This window comes from Leopardus geoffroyi, chromosome D2 (genome assembly GCF_018350155.1).
Source record: "Leopardus geoffroyi isolate Oge1 chromosome D2, O.geoffroyi_Oge1_pat1.0, whole genome shotgun sequence".
Classification (NCBI taxonomy): domain Eukaryota; kingdom Metazoa; phylum Chordata; class Mammalia; order Carnivora; family Felidae; genus Leopardus; species Leopardus geoffroyi.
In genome coordinates this window covers 59,189,084-59,203,128 of record NC_059334.1, presented here as the reverse complement: position 1 = coordinate 59,203,128, position 14,045 = coordinate 59,189,084, and the positions used below count along the sequence as shown (strand labels likewise).

Here is a 14,045-nt window from a genome sequence, read left to right as displayed (position 1 = left end):
AGTTGGTTAAGGATACAGCTCTTGATTTTGGCTCAGGTTATGATCTCATGGTTTGTGGGACTGAGCCCTGAGTCAGGCTCTACACTGACAGCGCTGAGCCTGCTTGGGATTCTCTCTCTCTCCCTCTCTCTCTCTCTCTCTCTCTCAAAAAAGAATAAAAATTTTTTAAAAACTAAAAAAAAAAAAAAAGAATTCTTAATTGGATTGTCTCAGTCTTCAATATACTAGTATTTTATGCCCCTCCTAGAGGGAAATAGTCCATAGCTTCCCCCAAGTTTACAGTGACCGTGGAGCTCTTGTGTTAGAAGCTGCTTAGTGTCCTCAGAACATGTTTTGGGAAAATGGTGGGGACAAAGCTAAGCTTCTTGGGGGCAGGAACTATATCTTGAATGTTCTTTGGTACATCATGGTAGTAAAACTCGATTAAGAGGTAGCTGCCAAGGATATCAGTCAATAGAAAGTGTTAAAATAGTGAGTCACTAAAAAAAAGTCAGTGCAGATTTAAAAACTCTCTTTCTCTGTCACTGTCTAACTGAAAGAGAGAGAAATCTCCTTCTGAGATTAATGGTCAAGTTATATGCAGGGTTTTATTTTTCCCTAGGTAGAGTAGATACTTTGGGATAGGAGTTAAACTATTTCGGACAGTAGAGGAGAGTTGAATGCTCCTGTCAGCCACCAACGGGATTAGAGAATAAATATTTAAAGAATATTGGTCAAAGGGTCATCAAAGTACAACCAGAGTTTCAGCCTGCATGGGAATTTGAGTCCGTTAGGCTTGATAAATATTTGTCCAATATGTGAATAAATTAGAGAAAACAGGAAGACCTTGTGAATTTTTAAGCAACTGAACAACATGTAAAAATCAATAGTTTAAAAGATTAACTACATTCATTGGAGAGAAATGAATTTTATCTTTGGCCAAGAAAAGAGGCAAACGACACTTAAAAACAACAATGAAATATGTAAACAGGTTTGCCTGGGTGGCTCCGTCGGTTAAGCGTCTGACTTCAGCTCATGTCATGATCTCATGATTTGTAAGTTTGATCTCCACGTCGTGCTCCATGCTGACAGCTAGGAGCCTGGAGCCTGCTTCGGATTCTGTGTCTCTCTGCCCTCCCCTGCTTGTACTTTTTCTCTCTCTCTCTCTCAAAAATAAACATAAAAAAAAAAAGGTAAACAGATAATGACCTCTAGTTAAGATATATATGCCAAAGTGCTGGAGGAAAATATCTGTGCTTTATTTTGAGATGCATCAAAAATAAAACAAAATGTTTGCAATATGTCAAAAAAATAACATGGATTGATAAATGGATAAAGAGATGTGTGATAAAATAACTGCAGTAAGATGTGAACGGTAGAATCTAGGTAGTGGGCGTAAAGCTTTTTTAAGTTCACTGTGTAAAAATTTTTATAATAAAATGTTGGAGAACCAAGGAGAGGAAATTGGAAGTTTAGAAGATTTTGAGGGAAGAACCAGGGAGATTTCAGAGATGTGATACCTACAGTAAAAAGAACATGGGCACTGGAATCAAACAGACCTGAATTCTGGGTCTGGCTTAGTTTTTTATTTGCTAGAGATATAGCAAATATATATATATATGTATATAATATGTATATATGCATATATGTATACATATGTATATATACATATATATAATATGTAAATATAATATATCTAATATAGATATATTAGATATATTTTAATATATATATTAGATATACATTAGATGTATGGCCCAGTGGTGGCACTGGAATTTGAACCTGGGCACCCTGGCTCTGAAGCCTTGCTGTCTACCTTGCAATGCAGCAATGATTCAAGCTTCCAGTTCGGTGTCTGGCACATGGTAGATTATCATCCAGTAGCTGTTGCTATTAGTGTACCATCAACTGTAGAGGATGAAGCCCTTCTAGTATTTGATCTAGAAGATTTATATGACACTATTATAGGAGCTGGAAGGCCAAACTGTTTGTGGAAAGAGATGGTTAATTTAGTTTTCGATAAGTGGAAGTTGAGATTTTGATACGAATAGTTTTGTGTATTTTCTAAAATCATTTGCTTGTTAAAAATTTGAAAGTGTGTTACGTGCTGAGCACTGCTCTAGACAAGTGAGCAAAACAGACAAAAATCTCTACCCTCTTAGGGTTTTGTGTTCTAAAAGAGTTCGAAGAATTAAGGAGCTTTATATCTCAAATGCAGACTGACTCTCCAAAGGAAATGCCAGCGAGAGAAGAAGGTGGTGTTTTCATAGCAGACTTTCCTGATGTCCCTGACATCCTGTCGTATGGGCAGTTCTTTCCTCTGCTTTCTCTCAAGCCCAGCTGTGTTCCGATTTCCTCTGAAGTTCTTTTTACTTCCATCTGGAGTTGGTGGAACAGCTTATATAAGCTATTTATGATTAAGTTTCAAAATATCTGTCCAGGACTCTAAAATGGCCCAGACAGGAACAATAGTAGTTGCTTTTCATGGGGTTTACAGAGCAGAGAAGACGGAGATGAAATTCATGATATTCCATGTAACCCAGAGGGCACCAAGATCTCCTTTCCGGTCTCACACATGAGTCCTGTACTTTAGCTAGGCTCTGACTCCAGCACCCTTCCAGGGTGTGTATTCCTCAGCGATTACGCACTCATTCCAACAGGGCAGGAGGTCAGTCAGTAACAGTATTCGTTGAGCCAGACCCTCCTCTGCTTCTGAGTCATTTTCTGGTACAGCACAAAGGTTGTCAGGGAGAAGCTTTAACTCTTTCAGATCACAAAGTTTACTCCTCAGCGTAACAGGGTCTGTCTCTTACATCCTACAGAGTGTATGCTGATTCTCTCTTTGACGTTTCAGATAAGGAGGTATATATTTAGTCTGAGAGTGAGATGGAATTTGAGAAAACAAAGTAGAAGGAGAAAAATAATACCACCGTGGCCCAACCTTGGGGAGGTGTGTTGATAACGTATAGATGGCTAAGAGGTTTGCAAAGTATTATGCTTGTTTAAAAAAATATTTATGACACCACGCTTAATGCAGAAATCTGACATCTGGCAACTTCAGCCATTTGGAAGACAGCCAGAAAATAAGAAAGGGGCATCAGAGCACATAAAAAGTAACTGTTGAAAAACTCTAGCTAACTAATACATGTAGTTTACCACCACGGAAGAGTTCATTAGGTTTTCCTTTAGAGCTTGTTTACATTTTATTTATCTAGGAACTTCTGATAATTTTGGCGGTGTCTGTATGGTCTTCCCTCCCCAGCAGACTATGAACAGCAATCTAGAAAGAGGATAGAAAAACTGATAGAGGACGTAACTGATAGCAGAGGGACAGCTGACAGCAAAAGAGAAAGACCCAAAAGTTATACAGTACTGGTATTATGCATCACAACACAGTATACTAATGTATGGTCTTAATGAACTTGTGTCCATTCAGGCAAAGAGTAAATTATGTTCAGTGTCTTTCCTACTAGCGAAGGCAAGAGAGGTATATAATTTTTTTTAATGTTTATTTATTTTTGAGAGAGAAAGAGAGAGAGAGGGAGACACAGAACCTGAAGCAGGCTCCAGGCTCTGAGCAGTCAGCACAGAGCCAGACACAGGGCTTGAACTCACTATCCATGAGATCATGACCTGAGCCGAAGTCGGACACTCAACCAACTGAGTTGCCCCTTATAATGTGTCCCTTATAACTCAGGTGCCCCTATAATGTGTCTATTTTTAAACATGGTCAAAGCTAAACCAAGTTTTAACGTGTTGAAATGGTAGATTCCGTGGCGTTTTTGTACTTCTACAATGTGCTATACATTGTCTGGTGATACATCAGTGAGACAGATTTGAGCTTGTAGATGATTATGGAAATAATGTTTAGTAACAACTGCTCACATTTATCGAGCACCTCCTATACCAACCCTGTCCTAGGTGCTTTTACACTATCAGCATATGGTTAAGGCTTTAGGCAGATCTGGATTTCTGTTCCATCTCTGACTTACTGTATGACCTCGGACAGATGGCATCACCTGTCTGAGCCTGTGCCCTCATCTGCAAAATGGAAACTAATGATATGGGATAGGATTGCTGTGGGGACCCAATGAGGGACATAGCACAGTGCATGGCATATAGTAAGTGCTCAATAAATATTAGGCATTATTATCATTATTTTTATCATCATTATCCTTCTGATGATTATTATCAAAGTATGATTATCCCCATTTTTCTGAACAGGAAACTATAGCCCAGAGAGTTTAAGTAGTTTATCCAAGGTGAAATAACTAATAAAAGTTGGAGCTGGCATTTGAACCTTGATCTCTGAGTCCAGATGCCTGGTTACTTTGCATTCACATTATGCTGCCTCTTCAGCATGGGATTGTAATTCAATTTTTTTCTATACAGAGGGCAGAGGACGTAGGGAATGTTACTGGCCACTTCTCTTTTCCACTGTGGACCCAAGTCATCTCATTATAGACAAAAATTCCAGTAACACAGAGATAAGCTCCTTTTACTCAACAGTACAAATTAAATATGCAATATTTAATTGTGTTGCATGATTCATTAAAATTGTAAAGGCGCTCCACATTAATATCCTCAACTATTTATATGCATAACATGTTTGTGTACATCATTGTTTTCTTAGGTGATAAACTCAACAAAACTGTAACCATCTTTTTTTTTTCTTTTTTTTTTTTTTTGGTAACTAGGCATTTAGTGCTTTTTGATGTCATCATAGTTATATGTGAAACAAAAGTTAGAAGCCTCATCTCTACCAACACCAGACAGATACTTGAGATGAATAAAGGAAAATAGGCTTGAGGCCTGGATACTCAGGAGAGCGTCAGGTGCTCTCTGTGAAACACCTGAGAGACAGGTTGCTAATCACGGCTTGTTGACAGCTGAGCACACGCCCAGTCTTTCCTCCTTTTCTGTTGTTTAAATGTGTATCGAGGAGGCTCCTTGGGCACATATGTCAAGGTGAAAGACCCTCTTAACAGTGCAAAGGATACTATGCAAGCTTGGGGGATAGGTGTCTTTGAACTGAAAACACATTCTTGATTTGGTCTATTGTACTAAATCTTGTCAGGAAGTGTCATTTTTATATCGCCCTTTCTTGTTCTTTTCATGGATTTTTACTTTTCAGTACATTTTAAATCTCTGCCATTGAGGTGTGATCCCACATTCCTTTTTTGGGGGGGTGGGTGGCTAGGGGGTAAGTAGGAGCCTGAATCCTGGCCCTGCTGCTATGAACTTTGTGACAAATTAAGTTTTTCAACTTGCTGAGCATAGGTATCCTAATCTTTAAGATAGTTCTGGGGAACTATCTTATTTCATTATAAATGAAATGCCATATTAAAAACCCCTACTTAAAAAAATTTTTTTTAATGTTAATTTTTATTTTTGAGAGAGAGAGACAGAACATGAGCGGGGGAAGGGCAGAGAGAGAGGGAGACACAGAATCTGAAGTAGGCTCAAGGCTCTGAGCTGTCAGCACAGGCTCCCCAAACCCCCTACTTTTTAAATACCGTATTTTAAAAGTACTATATTGACTGTACTTGAAAACTGTTAATTTCCTTATTGGCCCCTTCAGGCCTATTGAGACGTCTACATTTCCCAACTTGTACCTTTTCTGTCAATCACAGGTAAAGGTCACTTTTTTTTTTCCCCTGACTCCAGAAGTGCCATGAGAATCAAATGAAGAATGTATGAGGAAATCATTATTTTTGTCAGACAGTACTTAAATTTCTTAAGAATATAAAGTACAAGCTTCTTATTTGCTTAGCTTTGACTTGATTCTAAGCATCTTTATATCTTAAGCTTTATCATTCTCAAGATATTGACCTATAGTCCAATGTCTTAAATAGTTAACACTTTCCAATGTCTTTTGACTTGTCTTTCCAGGTTATAAAACATGGAGGCTGGCTCAGTGGTTCGAGCCATCTTTGACTTTTGCCCTAGTGTATCAGAAGAACTACCGCTCTTTGTAGGAGATATTATTGAGGTGTTGGCAGTGGTGGATGAATTTTGGCTTCTAGGAAAGAAAGAAGATGTTACAGGTAAGAGGCTTATAATTCCTCAGGTACAAAATAGACCACAGGCCCTCCAATCTTTCCATATTAAAAAATAAAGGTTAAATGGGAAGCCCAAGTCAATAAACTACAGAATCCTTTTGTGTTTTTCCTGTGGTTTTTACCAGTGGGGAGAGAATGTTTGTTATCAATCCATCTATCCTTATTGGTTCCTTCCAAAGGCTGAGATGGTTCGATACCAGCTGCCCTAGGCCAATTTTCTGTTCACATCTTTACCTATCCTTCCCAGGTCTTTGTCCTTTGTGCTCAGTGCCATTGTTTACCTTCTGAAAATACGTGTTATTTCTTTATTCAGAAACCTGTTGTTTGACATTATTTTTCACTACCAGTCTTTACCTGTGATTTGTGGAACGTAAGTCCCTCTCCACCATATTTTCTCTACCTGTCTTCCTCAAACGTTTTCTGCCCTTTCTTTCACTCTGTTTTTCAAGGGATCATGATGCGTCCTGTTCACTCCTTCTTAGATCCATGGTTGGCCCAAATTTATTAAAGCTACCCCTGCCCTGGGTGCAGCTACCTTCCACTTCTTATACACCTGATTTCCTTTCTTCCAGTCTTTCAAATATATGTTAGCACCAGTTTCTTTCATTAACTAGCCTAGGGAAGGGTGAAGGTTTTTACCCCACACTATGCACCTGTGTTAAATCTGGTCCTTAACTGACATAGATTTATGTAATTCTGGGCTGCAGCTTGTTATACAGACTCTGTTAACACTTAACCCACATTTGGGAGATAATAGATTATTTCGTAGTAGAAATGATAGCTCAGCTAAGACAAAAATGATGAGTAAGAGTTAGCAACACAAAGAGGATGGACAGAGAGAATTGCTTATCCAGAGGCCCTTGAATGACAAAGAACATGGAGGGTCCGAGAAAAGTTCAGCCTGGCATGAGGTCTAAAAGGTTGAGGAAGGGAGAAGGTGCTGGGGAGAGGAGCTGGGGAGAGAAGCAGGAGCTAGATCGTGGAGGACAGCGTATGCCGTGGTATGGAGTTATGGAATGGGATACAATACAGGTGCTTTAAGCACTGTCAGATTTGTATTTTAGAAAGCTCAGTGCTACAGATTGAGAAATGATAGGGAAGGGCAAAACCAAGGGCAGGGAGGCAGCCTGGGAGGTTGTTGCAGTGACCCAGGTGAGACATGCTGCTGACCTGGACCGAGGTGATGGGTCTGGAGATAAGTGGATGGATACAAGAGATACTTGGAAGGTGGAATCCATTAAACTTTCTGATGCTTTCCAACTGACAGGCCCTGTCTGTCTACTACCACCTATTAAAACGCTACCCGTCTTCAGACTTAAATGCAGTCTTTTTCATAAAATTTTTTGTATTCTTCCTGAACCATTTTCTACCTTCTCTAATGTCCATAGCAATCTGTGCATTTTTCTTGTGTCACTAGATTTCAGAGTGATTGTTTATGTCTGAATTCGATTTTAAGGTCTTTGAGAGCAAGACCGTCTTACTAATTTTTCCCTCTGTAGTGTGTCTTGTCTAGAGTAGCACCCAGTTAATGCTTATTGGATTGAATTGCATTTTTTCTGCTCCGCATGAATGAAATTTTGTGTGCTGTACTTTTTCTATAGTAGATTTTCCAATTAGGAGTACTCACTTTTCAATTTAGTGTCTATAAATGGGCTCAGAAACAAAGTTATTATGTCCTGGTACACAGAAAATGAAATTTCAGTATTAGAAACGTTTGCTTTTACTTTCAGGACAGTTCCCCAGCAGTTTTGTGGAAATTGTGACCATCCCCAGTCTAAAAGAAGGAGAGAGGCTGTTTGTCTGTATCTGTGAATTTACATCCCAAGAATTAAACAGTCTTCCCCTCCACCGAGGTAAGTTGACCATTCAGGAGTAGACTGTTTACAATAAGTTGAATGGAGCTGGCCCATTTTGACAACTAGATTTTTTTTTTTGAATTTTTAAAAGTGGGGGCGCCTGGGTGGCGCAGTCGGTTAAGCGTCCGACTTCAGCCAGGTCACGATCTCGCAGTCCGTGAGTTCGAGCCCCGCATCAGGCTCTGGGCTGATGGCTCAGAGCCTGGAGCCTGTTTCCGATTCTGTGTCTCCCTCTCTCTCTGCCCCTCCCCCGTTCATGCTCTGTCTCTCTCTGTCCCAAAAATAAATAAACGTTGAAAAAAAAAAATTAAAAAAAAAAAAGTGGCTAACCTCTGGAGAGTGTTTAGTAATAGCAAGATCGTGCTGACAATAATAATGCCTGATATTTGCATAGCATTTTATAATTTCCATAGTATTTGCTCACAAATACATTCTCATCTGATCCTCACCACAGACCTGGTAGCAAAGTGGATATTATTAACTGCATTTAATAAATAATGAAAATGAGATTCAAAGGATGTTACCTGCAGATGAAAACTTTTGGCCTCAGAAGGTCAAGTCATGTCACCTGATTGTAAGTCCAGCATTCTCTTTCCACTGCCCCATATTGTAGCCACACTTCAGACTACATTAATCTTTTTTTCCCTTAAAAACTAATATGGCTTTCCCAGCAACATTACTCTTTATTACTATATAATAATCAAGCAGGAATTGTGGTATAGAGATTAAGAGACAGATGTCAAATAGCCCCATTTTGACTCCCTATCGATAGGTAATATTACATTCAAGTTATCATCAGAACCACTTTAAAAGGAAGTGATTTAAGGGGTGCCTGGTGACTCGGTTAAGTGTCCGACTTTGGCACAGGTCATGATCTCACGGTTCATGAGTTCAAGTCCCACACTGGACTCTGCTGTCTGCGTGGAGCCCGTTTGGGATCCTCTGTCCCCCTCTCTCTCTGCCTCTCCCCTGCTTATGCTCTCTCTCTCTCTCAAAAATAAGTAAACATTAAAAAAAAGGAAGTGATTTAAAATGAATAGTTGTAGCCATGTCTCAGTGACATTCCAAGTATTTCTCACTTACTCTGATAGACGTATGAACTTCTCTAAAGATGGACCATAAACCGTTTCACCAAGGATACTTGATTAAGTCCACACATTTCTGCATGAGCACAGAAACCAGTAGTGTTCCACAAACTGATGTTTATGATGAATGCAATTTTTGTGATGACAAATGAGGAGCCAGCAAAATGGTAGAATTTATTGGGCATGTTCTTAATATTGTTACTTGCTCTTTTGAGTATGGCCCTGAAGGACTAGGCTTAATTTCTTAAACCATGTGCACATCTGAGAGAGAGAGCTCGCAGAGGTGGGGAAAGAGAGAAACCTAGCAAACTTCCCTAACCCTTAGGCAGTGAGAAGGAATATTGAATTTAGATCTTAATCCTCAAAATCTGTTTTGAGAGTTTCTTACACTTTGCATTGACCCTCTACCTCTGTTCTGAACGCTTTCTTGTTAATCAGTGTTGGAAAGGGAGAGAGAAATAGATCAAGATGTTATAGCAGGAAACTTTTATCTGTCTCCACTCACAGCCCTTCCACTGCGGGGAGGGGGGGGGGCGTCTGTAGTCCACATCAGACCAGAGGGAGTGGAGAAAAGGCCAGAGCACAGTAGCTTCCTTTAGAGCTGAGCAGAAGATATGGGTGGCATGGATTTGTCCTTTCCTATACCTAGAGCAAATAAATGGTATAAGAATATACTCTGTGGGAATATGCAGTATGTCTACAACATTTGGAGAATTGGAAGATGTATCTTCTGGAATTAGCTTTTTTGCTTTATATCTTGTGTAGTCAGGCCTTAGATACTAAAAAGAGATTTTCTGCTGAATGCCTTCCCTGGAAAGACTGGTATCATGGGTTCTGAACTTGCTTTGAAGTTAAAATCTGCCTCAGGAATCCCAGGCATAAAATAGATTCTTAGGAAGACCCTAGCATGAATCTTTCAGCCAGGAGCCTCCTGGACCAAGACTGACTCAAGCTCAGGCTGGGTCTTAGAACCTGTAGATGTTATCTTGATTAGTTTTTAAGCAAAGGAAGAGGATGCAGCAGGGGCAATACGTAGGAAGAGACTAGAAAGAGATATGCTAACTGTCAGTGTTTTTATCTGTTCTCTTCTCTGCTGCTCTCCTTCCAGTGAGTGCACTGACTATTCAGCTCTGTTTCCTTCTATGCTTTTCATGTCTCTTTTAGCTCTGTGTCTTCTGATTTGAACACATAAGCCTTTGAGAATGGGAGAGTTAGATAGATGCACCTCTGCAATTTGAATTTTTCTGGGAAGTTTAGCAGGAGACACAAATGATTTTAATTTCTCTTGTTTTCTTTTTTTTTTTTTTAATATTTTTTTTCAACGTTTATTTATTTTTGGGACAGAGAGAGACAGAGCATGAACGGGGGAGGGGCAGAGAGAGAGGGAGACACAGGATCGGAAACAGGCTCCAGGCTCCCAGCCATCAGCCCAGAGCCTGACGCGGGGCTCAAACTCACGGACCGAGAGATCGTGACCTGGCTGAAGTCGGACGCTTAACCGACTGTGCCACCCAGGAGCCCCAAATTTCTCTTGTTTTCTATGCACGACAGTACACATTAACAGATAATAATTTTACTTGTGGGAAACAAAACCAGTAAAAAAAAGAAAGTATTTTTTTATGCCACCTATAGTTTATAAAACTTGAGTCTAGGCTTCCTGATTTTCAAGTCTAGTGCTTGGAATGTCCCTTCTACTTCTTAGGTTGAAAATTGTTTTTTTCCATTAGATCAGTGTCTCAGCTCACGAGTGGTATACATTCCTCTAGCCCTGCCTTCTAGTATTATTAGTCCTATTCCCTGTTGTTTCTTTCTCTCTCCTCAGTACCTTCCGTGTAGCAGTGAAGCTCCCTCTGTTCTGTGTAAATAAAACTTTTGGTGATTGAATATATGTCAGGAGGGGATTTGGAAACCTTAAGAGCATGTGGGATAATGTTTGAGACCTGTTTCGTTTTACCATGCTGCCTTCAGTTAATTGTTACCTACTTACTGTTCAGAAGTATCATTGGGATAATAAGAGAAAAAATTATATATTTTAATTGTAAAATTATGTTATTAAAGATATATATGTATTTGGAGCTTAGGAGATAAGAATTCTGATGGCCCTAGATTTCAATCCATCTCTACAACTCAGTAGCTGTGACTTTAGGCTAGTTACTTACGTTATATCAGCCTCAGTAGGATAATAATACCTACCCCAGGTAGTTGTGAGGGTTGAGTGAGGTTACGCACATAAAGCATCCAGGGGCGCCTGGGTGGCTCAGTCGGTTGGGCGGCCGACTTCGGCTCAGGTCACGATCTCGCGGTCCGTGAGTTCGAGCCCCGCGTCGGGCTCTGGGCTGATGGCTCAGAGCCTGGAGCCTGCTTCCAATTCTGTGTCTCCCTCTCTCTCTGCCCCTCCCCTTTTCATGCTCTGTCTCTCTCTGTCTCAAAAATGAATAAAACATTAAAAAAATTAAAGCATCTGGAACAAGGTAAGCATGCAGTAAAGATGAACTGTCCTTCTTATTCCCTAACCTGGGATTCCTGGACTTTGTGGATGTGCTTTGGGGGGACGTTGTGTCCTAATAATGACATGAAGTTTATGTGTCTGTACATTTTTCCAGGGAGATTCTATCTGGAATTGGAATCACCAATAGTTCTTCCAGCAGGTGTCACCCTTTCTCCTTTCCACAAAGCCATCCAGTTGTTTTGGACTATTCCCTGTATTCTGAGTTATATTTAAACTCTGAAAACAAGGCTGTCTCTGTATGTCTTCTTTGGAAAAATGTCTATTCAAACCCTCTGCCTATTTTTTAATCAGGTTGTTTGGGTTTTTATGGTGTTGGGTTGTATAAGTTTTTTTATATATTTTGGATATTAACCTCTTATCAGATAAGTCATTTGCAAATATCTTCTCCCATTCAGTAGGTTGCTTTCTTTATTTTGTTGGTGGTTTCCTTCACTGTGAAAAAGCTTTTCATTTTGATATAGTCCCAAAAGACACATGAAAAGATGTTCAGCATTACTAATCATCAGGGAAATGCAAATCAAAAACCACGATGAGATTATCACCTTATACCTGTCAGAATGGCTAAAATCAAAAAGACAAGAGATAACAAGTGTTGGTGAGGATGTGGAAAAAAGGAACCCTTGTACACTGTTGGTGGGGATATAAATTGGTACAGTCCTGGTGGAAAACATGGAGGTTCCCCAAAAAATTAAAAATAGAAATACCATATGATCTAATAATTCTAATAATTCACCCAAAGAAAACAAAAACACTAATTCAAAAAGATATGTGTGCCTATATGTTTATTGCAGCATTATTCACAATAGCCAAGATGTGGAAACAACCTAAGTATCCACTGATAGATGATAAGGAACATGGTGTGTGTGTGTGTGTGTGTGTGTGTGTGTGTGTGTACACATATACATATACATATACGTATACATATATATACATACATATATATATATATATATATATATGTATGTATATATATACGTAATGGAAAATTATGCAGCCATAAGAAAGAATGAGATCATGCCATTTGTGACGACATGGATGGACCTAAAAAGTATTATGCTAAGTAAAATAAGTCAGACTGAGAAAGACAAATACCAAGTGAATTCACTCATATGTGGAATCTAAAAAAAACGAATAAACAAAAAAGCAAATCAGGCCTATAAATACAGAGAACAAACTGGTGGTTGCCAGAGGGGAGAGGTAGTGGAGGGATGGGCAAGCGAGAGATATAGAATTCCAGCTATGGAATTAAGAAGTCACAGGGAGGGGCGCCTGGGTGGCTCAGTCGGTTAAGCGGCCGACTTCGGCTCAGGTCATGATCTCGCGGTATGTGGGTTCGAGCCCCGCGTCGGGCTCTGTGCTGACTGCTCAGAGCCTGGAGCCTGTTTCAGATTCTGTGTCTCCCTCTCTCTCTCTGACCCTCCCCCGTTCATGCTCTGTCTCTCTCTGTCTCAAAAATAAATAAATGTTAAAAAAAAAAAAAAAAAAAAAGAAGTCACAGGGGTAAAAGGCACAGCATGAGGAATACAGTCAATGGTATTGTAATAACCATGTATGGTGACAAATGGTAGCTATGCTTGTGGCGAGCATGGCATAACATGTAAAGCTGTTGAGTTACCGTGTTGTACATCTGAAATAATGTAACATTTTGTGTCTACTTTACTCAAATAGAAAAATTATTTTTATTTTTATATTTTAGAGAGCGAGAGTAAGGAGGGGAGAAGGACAGAGAGGGAGGGAGGGGTGGGGGGGGGGAGACAGAGAGAGAGAGAGAGAGAGAGAGAGAGAGAGAATGAATCTTAAGCAGGCACCATGCTCAATCCCACGACCCTGGGATCATGACCTGAGCCAAAATCAAGGGTTGGATGCTTCACCGACTGAGCCACCCAGGCCCCCTCAAACAGAAATATTTTTAAACAGAGAAAAACAAGGCTCTCTCTTAAAGGATCAGTGCAGGTGGCCAGGGCCATTTACTGTTTTAAAAATAAACAGAGGGAGGGGCGCCTGGGTGGCGCAGTCGGTTAAGCGTCCGACTTCAGCCAGGTCACGATCTCGGGGTCCGTGAGTTCGAGCCCCGCCGTCAGGCTCTGGGCTGATGGCTCAGAGCCTGGAGCCTGTTTCCGATTCTGTGTCTCCCTCTCTCTCTGCCTCTCCCCCGTTCATGCTCTGTCTCTCCCTGTCCCAAAAATAAATAAACGTTAAAAAAAAATAATAAAAAAAAATAAAAATAAACAGAGGGAGAAAAAAAAGAGAGGGAAAACAAAAAACAAAAAAAAAGAGAGTATGAAAAGGAAAGTACAGAAAAAGAGGAGAGAAAAAAATTAGTGGGAATGATGAAATATCACTGATAATTGCCTCATATAACACAGAATGCTTATAACCTCATTTTCTAGGCCACCTCCTCACCCTCAAAAAAGACCAATAAAAAATGAATTCATAATTTTATTTTTTAATTAAATTTTTAATTTTAATTCCAGTATAGTTAACAGTGTTATATTAATTTCAGGTGTAAAACGATTCAACAATTCCATATGTTACTCAGTGCTCTTCATGACAG

General features: G+C 39.8%; 1 protein-coding gene across 1 annotated transcript in view; it reads left to right on the top strand.

Annotated features, from left to right (window-relative positions):
* Positions 1-14,045, top strand: part of LOC123576945 (dynamin binding protein) — a 114,725-nt gene that overhangs the window by 31,871 nt on the left and 68,809 nt on the right. The window contains exons 3-4 of the mRNA XM_045438549.1: positions 5,872-6,026; positions 7,772-7,894. Of these exons, the coding sequence (XP_045294505.1) occupies positions 5,882-6,026; positions 7,772-7,894 (268 nt within the window). The 5' untranslated portion in view covers positions 5,872-5,881. The remainder of the gene's footprint in view (positions 1-5,871; positions 6,027-7,771; positions 7,895-14,045) is intronic.